Source organism: Caretta caretta, chromosome 7 (assembly GCF_965140235.1).
Source record: "Caretta caretta isolate rCarCar2 chromosome 7, rCarCar1.hap1, whole genome shotgun sequence".
NCBI lineage: Eukaryota > Metazoa > Chordata > Testudines > Cheloniidae > Caretta > Caretta caretta.
The window spans coordinates 76284529-76299545 of NC_134212.1; the positions used below are offsets into that span (position 1 = coordinate 76284529).

Genomic DNA, 15017 nt, shown 5'->3' on the forward strand with positions numbered 1-15017 from the left:
ACAACTGTATTTTGAACCATATGACACATTATGGACGTTTTAATGTTCTATACTTATACATACATTAAGGCTGTATGTTTGATGGCTATGATGGTTGTGACAGAAACCATGACTTATAGGACTTTTCCATAAAAAGTCATTGTTTTTCTAACCCCAGCCATCCCACTATGGAGCAAGATCCCTGCATGAATTTTCACAAATGTAGCTCAATATATGTATGTAAGTATAGAAGAGTGTGGGAATGCCATGGGTTTTTTTTTTTGTTTTTGTTTTTTACTTTCTTTCTTTGCAAAAAAACCTGTGGCATTTTTGCAATTTTTCTAACCAAGTATGACATTCACACTTTTTCCCCAACAAGGTAATGAATTTTTTCTCTTTGTTTCTGATAGCAAATAACTTGCCTTGGATGATGTCACCAAACTTAAGTTTCTGTAAAGAAAGCTCAGGGGGATTGTAGATATTCTAAATGTTATCACAGCAGAGTGACAGAAAATTCTGAATTTTTATTAAAGTTGTGGTAGGCTGAGTAAATGTGATTGTGCTTCGAATACATGCTGTGATTTTTTTTTCTCAATCTCACTCTAGGAGCTGCTTCCGTTGGTACTTATGTTTGAATTACCCATAGCTGGAATTCTCCAACCCATCCCAGATCCCAATTCTCCCACAATTCAGCATATATCACAGACTTATAACATTTCAGTTTCCTTTAAACAACGTTCTCGAATGTACAGTGCTACTGTCATTGTCAGAGGGTCACAGAATAATACTAGTGCTGTGAAGGTAATACATTTCACGAAAGTTATTCCAGATATCCTAAATGTGTAAAAACTTAGTTGCTTAAATGGTGTCTTGTTGCAATACCCTGGTTGATCAGGAAGGCATTTATTATTATAGCTTTTAACAATTTGGATGCACTGATCTTAAATGTTTTAGGGTGTTGGGTTTTTTTATAAAATAGGATTTGTGTATGTACAGAAGAACATTTTCAGTTTGAAACCTAATTTTATATGTTTACTTCAGTTTAAATTTTAAATATATCAGAGACCTTAGTCAGGCTTTAGGCACTCTGAGAAATTATTAATATCACAAGCCAAAATTAAAAACTGCTATACCAGAGCAGGGGCCAATCTCACCTACCACCAGAAACAGCAAGTAAGCAAAAAATGTAAACCAATGAACAAACCAAATCCTAACCCCCACATACCTGAACCCTCCCCAAATGCCTGGTTAAATAGGTAGACTTGCAATATACCCTAAAGGCCAACAAATTTGGGCTATTTCAGACAAAGGGGGAAACAGTGAATTCAAAAGACATAGAAGGGGCCAATCACTCAGGACATGTTGTTAACAGACTTTTAAGCTAAAAGCAAGGGAGCTCCAGCTTGAGTACTTCTGTGGATGCTGTGGCAGTATGGCACAGAGAGAGAAGGTGGTGTCAAGTAGGTAGGTTTCAAGTCAATTAGGGCTTCATAGACCTAAACAAGGGTCAAATCTTGCAACTAGATTTGTTCAGATATACCCCTATTGACTTCAGTATGACTGCATGTGGGCACAGGTTCCCCCTGTGTGGAACCAGGGGCAGGACTGAGGCCAAGACATTAAAGGCTAGATTTTTTTAAGGTATTTAGGTGCCTGAAGATCCAGATAGGTACCCATGGGATTTTCCAAAACCTAACTTCCTTTGAGTTCAGTGGAGTTCAGATGCAGTTCAAGATAAGTTAGCTACAGTCCAACTCTTTCTGAATTACAAGTTAACTTGATTTCAAACAGAATAGTAAATTGCTTCTTTTTTTTTTTAACATTAGTAAATCCTTTGTATGTTGCTGCTTACTTATTCTGGAATATGAAATGTGTGGTGTCTACATCAAATGTAATCTGATGAAATTCTTATTTTGTATTCACCGCTGTGCAGTTTTGGTTGTTTCTCTATAATGTATTTTCTCCTATTTGTCTGTAGGAAGGAACAGCCATGCTTCTGGAACACCTGGCTGGTAATCTGGCCTCTGCAATCCCTGTGAGCACGCAGCTAGATATTGCCGCACAGCATCATCTCTTTATGATGGGTCGAAATGGCAGTAACATCAAACATATCATGCAGAGAACTGGTGCTCAGATCCACTTCCCTGACCCCAGTAACCCACAAAAGAAATCTACTGTCTACCTCCAGGGCACTATTGAGTCAGTCTGTCTTGCCAGACAATATCTCATGGTAAATATTTCAGTGACATCTGTATGAAAAATGTCAAATAACTAAAAGAAAATACCACCAGTTCTTGTGTATTTATGATTCAAATGCAAATGACTTTCTGTACTGGAGCAGAAGAAATAATATTTATTTACATAACAGAATACTGATTGAGATTAGCGCTCATCTTCTGACAGTGTGTCTTATGAAATGGTTTCTATGAATTGTAGTTGTCTTCTATCTGATTTTCTTAATAAATGTGTTATTTATCTATCATGATAAAAGATGCGTTGCCAATATGAATAACATAATTAAAATTGGTTATGATGGTGATGTTACCGATTAGAAGGCAGAAATTGAGATAAGCAGTTCTTTTCTTCCATTAATGTCCAACCACCTCTTTTTTTCCCATCGTTTTGTTAGTGTGATAAGTGAGCAGCTTTTCTGGAGCCAGTGAGAGAGGTTGCTTGGCATATGGGTGGACCAAATGATCTTTTTTAGGGCAGGTTTCCTTGGAAGTAGGAGATGATCAGATACCTTGGAGACACTTGCTTACGTCCTAGCAGGTTCTACATTCTTTAGTTTTGTGGACTACATTAGCAGTAGAACTGTCAGAAATTTTCCAGTGAAACAGTTTCTTTGGAAAATGCCAATTTGCTGGACCAAAATGTGTTTTTCTGAATCCATTACACATAAAGAAATAGACAGGCTTCCCTTGCAGCTCAGGGGGATGGCAAGCTCCTGTCACTGAGGCATGGAGCCTACCACCCCCTGGAGCCAGGAGTCTGCAGGTGGCGGACTTTTTACTCCATAACAGGAGCCCTGGTTACTGCAAGGATTCTTGGGGCTGCTAAGCTCCATAGCAGCATCCTTGGGAGAGCCCTGTCTGGAGCTGGAACACTCAGGGCTAGCAATCCTGAGAACCCAGTCAGGCTCACTGTTATGGAGCAGCTAAGTGAAATTGACAGGAATGTTAATTTCCTATTTTGTTTCAGGAACAACATATTTCAGTGTTCTTTAAACAAAATTACTGAGGATCTCTGGTTCACCAGAAATTTGCCGTTTGTTTTCCAAATCAGAACAAAAGCAATATTGTGAATAACAATATCCCTTGCAAACCAAATCTCCCTGAGCTTTGGCCAGTTCTAATTAGCAGTACTATTTCTTTAACAAGGCTAACCATATTGGGGGGGATATTTGTTTTGTTTTTACAGGTACAATCTTAATGAGCCGCTAGTGCGGCTGACTGCGGCCTGTAGGTGGTCTTGTAATACTAAGAACAACAGTATTAGTCTCATAACAGTGACAGTTGGGGCTTAGGTCCGATACAGAACTCTGATACAGTGACACAAGAGGATTTCAAGTAATTAATAGACATTTGGTTAAGGTGTTTAGTAACTGATCATTATTTCTGCAAGTGGCATATTTGTGTTAAACCTCACTGAGAATAAAATGGGTTAGGTTTTTTTAAAAGAAATAACTGATTCAACTAGCCACATCATAACAATCTCTTTAGCCACTTTTTGCGTAATGTTTTCAAGTTTTACAATTAGTTATAGCTATCACTAGTGAGTTTGTTTTAAGGCTTGAATGTTAAGCTTTTAATAGTAAACATAATCTGTAGTATAGTATTCTTTATCTTTACGTTAGTCACAGTTTCTGAGTTTAATAGAGACTTCTAGGAGAGGTATGGGGTATGATCTAGAGCTGTGACTGCCAAGACTGGGTGCATTATGATTGGAGTTTGTTTGTTATCTCATGTGACAAAGAAAATTACCATATCATAGAATATCAGGGTTGGAAGGGACCTCAGGAGGTCATCTAGTCCAACCCCCTGCTCAAAGCAGGACCAATCCCCAATTAAATCATCCCAGCCAGGGCTTTGTCAAGCCTGACCTTAAAAACCTCTAAGGAAGGAGATTCTACCACCTCCCTAGGTAACGCATTCCAGTGTTTCACCACCCTCCTAGTGAAAAAGTTTTTCCTAATATCCAGCCTAAACCTCCCCCACTGCAACTTGAGACCATTACTCCTTGTCCTGTCATCTTCTACCACTGAGAACAGTCTAGAACCATCCTCTTTGGAACCACCTCTCAGGTAGTTGAAAGCAGCTATCAAATCTGCCCTCATTCTTCTCTTCTGCAGACTAAACAATCCCAGTTACCTCAGCCTCTCCTCATAAGTCATGTGTTCCAGACCCCTAATCATTTTTGTTGCCCTTCGCTGGACTCTCTCCAATTTTTCCACATCCTTCTTGTAGTGTGGGCCCCAAAACTGGACACAGTACTCCAGATGAGGCCTCACCAATGTCGAATAGAGGGGAACGATCACGTCCCTCAATCTGCTCGCTATGCCCCTATTTATACATCCCAAAATGCCATTGGCCTTCTTGGCAACAAGGGCACACTGTTGACTCATATCCAGCTTCTCGTCCACTGTCACCCCTAGGTCCTTTTCCGCAGAACTGCTGCCTAGCCTTTTGGTCCCTAGTCTGTAGCGGTGCATTGGATTCTTCCGTCCTAAGTGCAGGACCCTGCACTTATCCTTGTTGAACCTCATCAGATTTCTTTTGGCCCAATCCTCCAATTTGTCTAGGTCCCTCTGTATCCTATCCCTACCTGCCACCATATCTACACTCCTCCTAGTTTAGTATCATTCGCAAATTTGCTGAGAGTGCAATCCACACCATCCTCCAGATCATTTATGAAGATATTGAACAAAACCGGGCCCAGGACCGACCCTTGGGGCACTCCACTTGATAGCGGCTGCCATCTAGACATGGAGCCATTGATCACTACCTGTTGAGCCTGACAATCTAGCCAACTTTCTACCCACCTTATAGTGCATTCATCCAGCCCATACTTCTTTAACTTACTGACAAGAATACTGTGGGAGACCGTGTCAAAAGCTTTGCTAAAGTCAATAAACAATACATCCACTGCTTTCCCTTCATCCACAGAACCAGTAATCTCATCATAGAAGGCGATTAGATTAGTCAGGCATGACCTTCCCTTGGTGAATCCATGCTGACTGTTCCTGATCACTTTCCTCTTGTGTAAGTGCTTCAGGATTGATTCCTTGAGGACATGCTCCATGATTTTTCCGGGGACTGAGGTGAGGCTGACTGGCCTGTAGTTCCCAGGATCCTCCTCCTTCCCTTTTTTAAAGATGGGCACTACATTAGCCTTTTTCCAGTCGTCCAGGACTTCCCCCGATCGCCGTGAGTTTTCAAAGATAATGGCCAATGGCTCTGCAATCACAGCCACCAACTCCTTTAGCACTCTCGGATGCAACGCATCCGGCCCCATGGACTTGTGCACGTCCAGCTTTTCTAAATAGTCCCTAACCACTTCTTTCTCCACAGAGGGCTGGCCACCTACTTCCCATGCTGTGTTGCCCAGCGCAGCAGTCTGGGAGCTGACCTTGTTCGTGAAGACAGAGGCAAAAAAAGCATTGAGTACATTAGCTTTTTCCACATCCTCTGTCACTAGGTTGCCTCCCTCATTCAGTAAGGGGCCCACACTTTCTTTGGCTTTCTTCTTGTTGCCAACATAGCTGAAGAAACCCTTCTTGTTACTCTTAACATCTCTTGCTAGCTGCAGCTCCAGGTGCGATTTGGCCCTCCTGATAACATTCCTACATGCCCGAGCAACATTTTTATACTCTTCCCTGGTCATTTGTCCAATGATCAAGATCAACATATGATCAAGACTAACATACAGAAAACGTAGGAATATCACTTGTAGATGTAACCTCATTGCACTAGATAAATATATACAATTAACGAATAAAAATAAAAAATGAAGTTTGTATTAGAGACATAAGTATTGCAAGCCCTTATATTACTGACTTCTAAAACCCCATGTCTGTACTGTTTTGAGCTATTTGTCCTTCCTTTACCATCCCAACATACATACTCCATCTGAACTGAGAGAGCCTCTAGAGGGAGAGTGTGTGTATGTGTGTACATGGTTGTCTGTATTATAAATAATATAATCAAAATAGTGTATTGATTCCTGAACAGACATGCTTATAAATATTGAGAGACAGCTATTCTATGTATATCATCAGTGAGCTTCAAAGTATGCTACTCCCATTGTCATTCAAGCTGAAGAAGATAGGGGAGACAGTAGTGCCCCAAAACATAAATAAGAATAACATCTAAATTTTCAAATACCCTTTGCTGCATGGAGGAAAGAAACATCAGAAACTATTGAAAGGTTTTTAGAATATTGCAAAATTCAACTTTCTGGTGGTAAAACACCACTAATTTCTGTGTGCTCAGAGCTACAGGAAATCTATAGCCCTTAAGAAGTATACTGACCTAAACTGAGGAACACATTGAGATTTAGTTTGTCCAACCTGGCATTGTTCCATATGTTTTGAAATATTTACTCATGGTTCCAATTTTGTAGCTATAACATGTTTTTAAAAGCAAGCGTTACAAAAAATAAATGGACATTTTTAATAGTATGCTAGAGTCCCTATATTTGCTAGGTGATATGACAAAACTGAACATATTTTTAAAAGGAGAAACTAACAAAATATGTGTATGTGTATGTATGTATGTGTATATATATATAAAAATACACTCACATTTTATATATATATATATAGAGAGAGAGATTAAAAATTAGTAGCAAGAGATATTTACTAACTTAAAAGTTTTTAATTACTTTATTTAACCTGGTCAGCTGCGTGGCATAAATAGCTGCATTCATTCCTTGGATCTTCTAAAATAAATTTCAACACAGTGTTTTTTGGCTCCATTCAGTGGACTCAAATTTCTATATTTTTGAGACTTCTGTGGTACCAGAAGCTGTCTAGCTATAGTCAGATTTAATATTGGCTGCTTCCGTGTTTCCTGGAAGCAGGCCAAATAGGTGCTGATGTTGTCTCTGAGCTAGACAATGAAACTATCTCATCCATTATTACAAAAATCATTTGATGGCAAAATATACAACAGTGTGAACTGTTTTCCCATGTAGCCACTTCTCTGAGCTTGACAATTTCTATAAGCAAACTTTACATGGCTCCCTAAAATCAACAAAGACAAAATAGGTAGCCTAAGCAAGCTTCCTGTGAACTACTGAAGTGCATGATACTGTAAGGGATCGGCAACCTTTGACATGCCAAGTTAAGCCCCCTGGCGGGCCAGGCCAGTTTGTTTACCTGCCGCATCCACAGGTTTGGCCGATCGCAGCTCCCACAGGCTGCGGTTCGCCAATGCAGGCCAATGGGGGCTGCGGGAAGCGGTGCGGGCCGATGGATGAGCTTCCAAAAGCCATGAAGAGATCAATATTCTCAACCCTTTGGGGTAGGTGATATGTATGTTTCTTTTAGGCTATAAAGATTGGATAAACTACACAGTAATATTTATAACTTTTAAAAGCAATTCACCACTCGCAAAATGAAATTGAGAAACTAATATTGTGGATGTAAACTAATTATTTATATTGATTCCCATATGTGTCCAATGTACTAATTATTTAATGTGACACAAACATGGCAAACAAGATGTTAATAACATGTATTACATTCCTTTTTATAAGATGCATACATTTTGTGTATTAAAAATTAATTTGCATTATTCTTAAATGTAAATGTTAATATAAACCTGACATTAACACAAGTTGTACACAAATTTACTCACCGAAAAGGCCATGATTTATATTGATATATAAATTGCAGGTGCCCTTAAATTCTGACTTGGAAAACCTTCCACATTCCAGATGTGTGCTAATCAGAGAACTATATCACTTTGCCACTAGCTTACACATTTTGATCTTTATGAACCTCTCGTGTCCAAATATGGCTGTTAAGATAATGTCCATATGAGAAACTGGTAAATGGCAAACCATAAAAGAAAAGCAAGTTTATATTGTGACTCAAAATAAAAACTTATTGCTATCTTGAGTTGACAGAGTTGTTTTGGTTTTTTTTAAAGAAGTCAACAGTTAAAAGCTCAGCATGTTGTCTTCTGGGGGGTTTGTTTGGTTTTTCCTATTCATCTGTCTTTTTCTCAGTATTTAGTATCACTAATCAGTAGATCAAGAAACTTAATTTCAATGACTGCATAAAATAATTTTATTTATGATCCATTTGCTCATAACATTAGAGTATTAATTTATTTTTCATATTGAAAAGTTAGTTTTGTTTCTTTAATGTCCCTCAAAGAACACTCTGGTCCATGAAAAAACCTGCTTTTTTGGGGGGGAAGCCTTCCCATTTAGCATTGGCTTCCTTCTGGTTGGGCATATTTGCTTTCTTTCCTTTTTTCCAATACCATCCCCCAGGTGTTATAAACATAACAAAACTATAGTCCAGCCACCAAATCATGTTTCACGCTTATTAAAACTTACTTCCAGATTGTAAAATTTCAATTTTGGGCTGTTTTGTTTTCTTGACTTTTAGTTGAATTTGTTTATTCAAATGCTTATTGAATAATTACATTTTTGGCTTTACAAAAGCTGTTGGAAAATCCAAGTATGACATGTGCTCAGCATTTTTCTTACCACAACAAAATGGGTTATAGTGGGGATTATTAATTTGAATGTGTTATTCATGACTATGGCTTCTTCAGCCAAGTTGACTTTCTGAAGTCAATCTGTTTTTCATAGTCTTCCCAAAGTTGGTCCCCTAAAATAGTGTAGTTTTCTGTTCGCTTAAGCTTCAATTAGTTATATGGACCAACCTGTAACTTTTGACAATCTTGGATTATTATTTTGAAGCACTCTTATCTGCTTTTCATTTCTCCCGATATCCCTTTTGAACTTTGGTGAACTTGGAGGGTATTTTCTTTTATACGTTGTTAGTTATCTGAATATAATCTCTTTAAAAAAATTAAACATATGCCAGGGTTTTTTTAAAAAAAATAGGTGCCTAAATTCAGGGCTGCAAAGTCCATATTCAAGCACCTATGTGGGTAGTTAGATGTTTCAAAAGTGCTGGGCACCTACCAGGTACCAAAATAATATTTTCATAAATGAAGGGCTAGGTTTTAGGGAAATGAAGGGAATGGAGTATAAGTAGTTTGGTAGGGAATGCAAAGGTAGTAAAGCAAAAGAGTCAAATATGTCAAAATACTATGGCCGAGATTTTCAGAAAGAGCTCTCCGTATTTATACACCTAAATAAGTGGCTTGGCTTCCTGCTTCCGCCTTCACTTTCTGCTCTAAACTGCTGAGTAGTGTAATTTTACTATGTTGAACTGCTGCTGTTTTCCTGGTTGCATTGCTTGGTGGATGAAGTGATTCTTGTACAGTCTATGGAGACTTTGAAACCCTTTGGAAAGAAAATATAAATGTGTGATTATGCAGAACTGATATTGTTGGGGTGACGAATCATGTTCTCTTTCCTTTTTTGCACAGTATGCAGCACGCATTTGCTACTCTCTACATGATAATTGTTTTCTTCTCAGTGTTGTTGTATTTTAAAACCTCTTGAATTGCAGAAGTGTTGCAGCTTAATCTCTGAAAATACAGATTTAGCTACTCAGTGGTGAGGCAAAGGGAAATTTTATTAAAGATTTTACAATCCAGAGGGATTTTCTTTTTCACAGTTATAACATTCTTTTATCCCCTCACCCCAAATATGATTTGAAGATTAACAATATGACCAAATAATGGTACTGCTAACTATTCTCTTGACAATAGTTTGTGGCAATTAGACAGTACATACTTTCAAAAGTCGATCCTTCCAACATCCTATAATTTTGGATAGTGAATGTATATAACCCATGAGTTAATCTTTGTTCACTCTGTGGTGAGATTCTTACTCAACAAACCGCCACATCCTCAAAATGTCAAACTGTCAAACTCTCTGAGGAACAAGAAAAGAAGTACTTGTGGCACCGTAGAGACTAACAAATTTATTTGAGCATAAGCTTTTGTGGGCTACAGCCCACTTCATTGGATGCATAGAATGGAACATATAGTAAGAAGATGATAGATACAGAGAACATGAAAAGGTGGAAGTAGCCATACCAACTATAGGGGGATAATTAAATATCTTCTTACTATATGTTCCATTCTGTGCATCCGATGAAGTGGGCTGTAGCCCACAAAAGCTTATGCTCAAATAAATTGGTTAGTCTCTAAGATGCCACAACTACACCTGTTCTTTTGGCGGATACAGACTAACACAGCTGCTACTCTGAAAGCTCTCTGAGTGTTGGAGCTGTAGGAGGTAATACTGATCTTGTAGAATTTCATTCTTACTATTTCAGTCATATCTGCTAAGATCTTGAGCTACATAGGAAGGAAATGTTGACCGTTGTGTTTTAGCCGATGTTGTATTGGGTACTTTATCATTTGAATTTAACTTTCCAGGGTTGCCTTCCTCTTGTGCTGATGTTCGATATGAAGGAAGAAATTGAAATAGAACCACAGATTATAACTCAGCTAATGGAACAATTAGATGTCTTCATCAGCATTAAACCAAAGCCAAAACAACCAAGCAAGGTTGGTGAAAACCTAACCTATTTTTTGTAAACTATGAGGTATGTTCTCTGTACACAAAACCCCCATAACACTATATGAAATATTGAACACTTCATTCCTGAATATTGCATTTAAAGGAGCCATTCACTGTTTTGTCTTTTCTTCACTTTGGTACTTCACTGGTGACACGACCAAATTCTGTTCTGTTCAAAGAGGTGCCCCCTTTTGATTTCAGTGAAGCTGTACACATTAAGAGCAGAATTTGGCTCATTAGCTTTAAGCTGAGTAGTTTCTAATCAAAATGCCTTTTTTCAGTGAATTACAAAAATGTCTTCAGGTTGAGTGTTCCATACTATACTAGCTCTGTTCTACAGCAGGGTTTTTTTGTATTAAATATTTGACAAAATTTGGATCATCTGATTTGTGAGCTGTAGCTCACGAAAGCTTATGCTCAAATAAATTTGTTCGTCTCTAAAGTGCCACAAGTACTCCTTTTCTTTTTGATTTGTCTAAGTGACTGATCCTGCAAACCCTTCATAGAAGATAACGGAAGTAGTCACAACTAAAATTGCTCTTGAGTTGGTTTACAGGATTAAATCTTAAGTCACACAACTCCCTGTTATTTTTAACAATCTCTAGGCCTATTCTGATTGGCAAAAGAGAAGTCTTGGTTCATATCATTTTATACAGCGTGTAATGGTTGAATTAAGGACACCTGTCCTTTTAAACTGAGGACACCTGTCCTTAAACCTACCCAGTTCATCAGTTTCAGATCCTTGTCCAATCAATCCATTATGTATAAATGCTTGACGACAAACTGTAAAATGTCAGGTGAATGTTCCATTGTATCAGCAGCTTTCATTCTAAATGTAGGAACATTTCAAGTCAATAAAAGGGAATAATCATTTTCATTTCATACTCCTAGGCTCCTATACTGACTTCAGTAGATAGCATTTAGTGCAAATAGAAGAGAGACATGTTTTTTGTTTGTTGCATGAAGCATGTTTCTTGTAAATGTAATGGGAAGCAAACATGAGACTCCTATATCTACCAACCATCTCTCTTGGCTACCCTCTATAGAGCTTGGACGCTTACAGTAGCTGTTAGAAAGAACCATTCCATCATCCTAGTCAGGCCATAATTATCCTTCCTAACTTTATTAGCTTCATTTAATTAAAAAAATGAACAATATTCCTGGGGAAGACTGTTTTCACTTTTAAAGATGAACAAAAACATTAAGAAAAATGTTCTAACCTTGCCACAAACTGCTGAATGCCTGAAAAAGCACTAATGGCTATTGTGTTTCTGCTATTTTAAGTTGTGTTATGACTTTACTGGGGGGGGTGTCTACACTGTTTGTAGATTATACTGGCATAATTATTCTGGCATAGCCCCATAGTGTAGAAGCAGCCAGCACTGACAGAGAAGGGGTTATCTATCTGTGTAGGAACAGCCACCTCCCCAAACAAAGTTAGCTATGTCGACAGAAGCCCTCTTCCATTGACATACCGGCACCTACGCTGGGGGTTATGTCAGCAAAGCTACGTCGGTCACTGTTGTGGTTTTTCATATCTCTGACCAGCATAGCTCTGCTGACATAACTTTTCAGTGTAGACCAAGCCTGTGGCTCTGAAGCATTATTGTAAGATTGTATAATTTCTTGAAATTATATTACACCTTCATATCAATGTTTTTCATTTCTTTTTTGCAGTCTGTGATTGTAAAAAGTGTCGAACGAAATGCCTTAAATATGTATGAGGCAAGGAAACGTCTCCTGGGACTTGAAAGTAATGGAGTCACCATAGCAACAAATCCATCTACAATCTCATGCCCTGTTGGCCTCTCGTGTCCTGGTTTGGACATCTTGCCCTCAGCAGGGTTAGGACTCACTGGACTTGGTATATACTTTACTCTTGCTTTATAATGTTTGAAACACAGTTCACACATATTGGGAAGTACAGGACCAGCTATACTTTTCAATTATGAGTAGCATTAGATGTTGGGAAATTCAAGGCCCACCCCTGACATTTCAGAAGTATTTGTCATTACAAACAACCTCCAATATTTTAGTAATGGATCGTGGGAATAATTTCAGTGTATCCTCTGAAAGATGGAGAAGTTTAGACATTTGAAAACTAAACTCTTTATACATTAAGTTGAATGGGTAAAGGGAGGTACTCCTTTTCAGGTAGGGTAATACGTGAGAGAGATTATAAGTCAAGTGTGGCACCCCATTTATGGCTTTCAGAGAAACCCTTATCCAAATGAACCCCCTTACTCCTGGAGGTATTATGACTTGTCAAATAGAAACTTAAGCGGTGAACAGGGAAAAGACTCCTTGACTACATGTAAGTAGTCTGCCATTTAACATTAGTTAAAGATTAGCCTTAGGTATTAGTAATATTTGTTTCTGACTGTAGTAACTAAATATTGAATGACACTGTTTCTTCAGAGATAAGGTGGATGAGGTAATATCTTTTATGTTACCAACTTCACTTGGTCCAATACAAGATATTACCTCACCCACCGCATGTCTCTAATATGCTGGGACTGACACAGCTACAACAACACTGCAAACAACTATTTCTTCACTCATATGTTGTTGGCACTTGTCTGTCCGTATAAAACCTAAGCCAGGAGTGTTTATATTTTCCATCTCTTTCTAGAAGAGAATTATTGTGCCATAAATAATCCAGGAAAATTAGTTTTTTGTGTTTAAAAGCTATAACTGCTTGATCTCTTTGTTCACCAAAAATATGTATAAGCTTATGTATTATGTTTTTTTCCCCCCGTACTTGGGTTCTCAAACCTTCTCCATGCATGACCATCACTGACAGGAAAGGGGTCAAACAAGTCTTATTTTCTTTTGACTCAAAATCCAGCAATCCTTTATGGTTGCGTCCCAGAATCCATGCTTGTGTCTTGGAGTCTTGGCTTGTGCCATTTGTTTACATTTTGATACCATGCTCCTCATCCATGATACCAGCCTTTTACAAATTTACAAAATGTGGGGAGTTTTGTGGATAAATTGTGGATGTTGGATAGGGTTATGGTTTTTTAGGGGTGATGAGGTTTGCTGATGAAGGGAGGCAGCATGGATATGCCCCTTCCTCTCTCCTTCCTCCTCCACATTTGCACCACCCTGTGTTCCAAGGAAGGCACAGCTTAAAGAAAGTGAAGAGCTGGCCGTGAGGAGGGCTGTAAAGTGGCTGTTACCTCCTCATCACCCTTAAGCAATGCTTCCCAGAAACAGCAGAGAGACATGAAAGGAAAGAGTGAGAAGCTGCTTTTGGTGGCTGTATGAGCAGCAGCAGCAGGCAGAGGCACTTAAGTACTGTAGTGGTGGGAGCCAGATTGATAGAAGGAGCAGACATTTGCCTTCCTTTTGTTTAGATTACTCCTGCAGGTCCTAGCAGCCACTGGGTTTTGGTGATTCCCTTTGCCCTATTTGCATGTGCACGCTTCAAAAATCCCTGTCCTAATTTGTGTGTATGCTCTCTCAGCAGAAATAGCACTGTAATCTTTTTAAGTATTTTAAAAATCAACACCAACACTTAATATAACCTTTAAAAATGTTCTTTACAATTCCTGTATAAACAAATGCATAATGGATATAATTGTTTTGACAGGTCTTTTAGGTCCTACTGCCTTATCTGTCAACACCTCTGCTGCTCCAAACTCTCTCTTGAATGCCCTTAATAGTTCTGTTAGTCCTCTACAGAGCCCAAGTTCAGGCACACCCAGCCCTACGTTATGGGCAACATCTCTTGCCAACACAAGTGCCACAGGTCAGTAGAAGTTAAATAGAAATGAAATTAGTTCTTAATTTGTCACTAGAAAGAAAACCGAAAAAGACAGACCCATTCATTCTTTAAAGTCTCTTACACTGAATAATTCTTTTCTTCTATTTTCTTATAAATGCATAAATATCCAAATACTATGAAGATTTTTAAACTAACATAATTATGTTTTTATAATGTTACATGCAACTTTGAAGGTTTTTTTAAAAAAATGGGGAAAACGTCTTATCCAAAGTGTTGGATCGTGCATTAAGTAATTGGGTTTGGTTGGTCATTTTCAACATAATTGTAATTCAAAGGTTTTATATAAAATTCAGCTTTTATTCAGCCTGATGTACTCACTTTGTCAGTGAACCAGAATATGGCTTCATTTTTGTTACAGGTTTTTCTGCTATACCACATCTGATGATACCATCTACTGCCCAAGCCGCTTTAACTAGTATTCTACTATCTGGAGTGCCTAATTATAGTCAGAACACTCCATCTCCCCCCCCTGGCTTGACTCCTGTTGACATTCATGTCAATGGCATGCAATCTGAGAACAAAAAGGGTTCAACTTCTTTAAACGGTCATGTAAAGGTAAGTGGCGTGA

At 38.4% G+C, this 15017-nt stretch overlaps 1 protein-coding gene across 1 annotated transcript in view; it reads left to right on the forward strand.

Moving 5' to 3' along the window:
- The window catches only part of BICC1 (BicC family RNA binding protein 1), a 246379-nt gene that overhangs the window by 208079 nt on the left and 23283 nt on the right, over positions 1 to 15017 (forward strand). The window contains exons 7-12 of the mRNA XM_048856281.2: positions 586 to 780; positions 1958 to 2209; positions 10515 to 10646; positions 12337 to 12523; positions 14255 to 14413; positions 14808 to 15004. Of these exons, the coding sequence (XP_048712238.1) occupies positions 586 to 780; positions 1958 to 2209; positions 10515 to 10646; positions 12337 to 12523; positions 14255 to 14413; positions 14808 to 15004 (1122 nt within the window). The remainder of the gene's footprint in view (positions 1 to 585; positions 781 to 1957; positions 2210 to 10514; positions 10647 to 12336; positions 12524 to 14254; positions 14414 to 14807; positions 15005 to 15017) is intronic.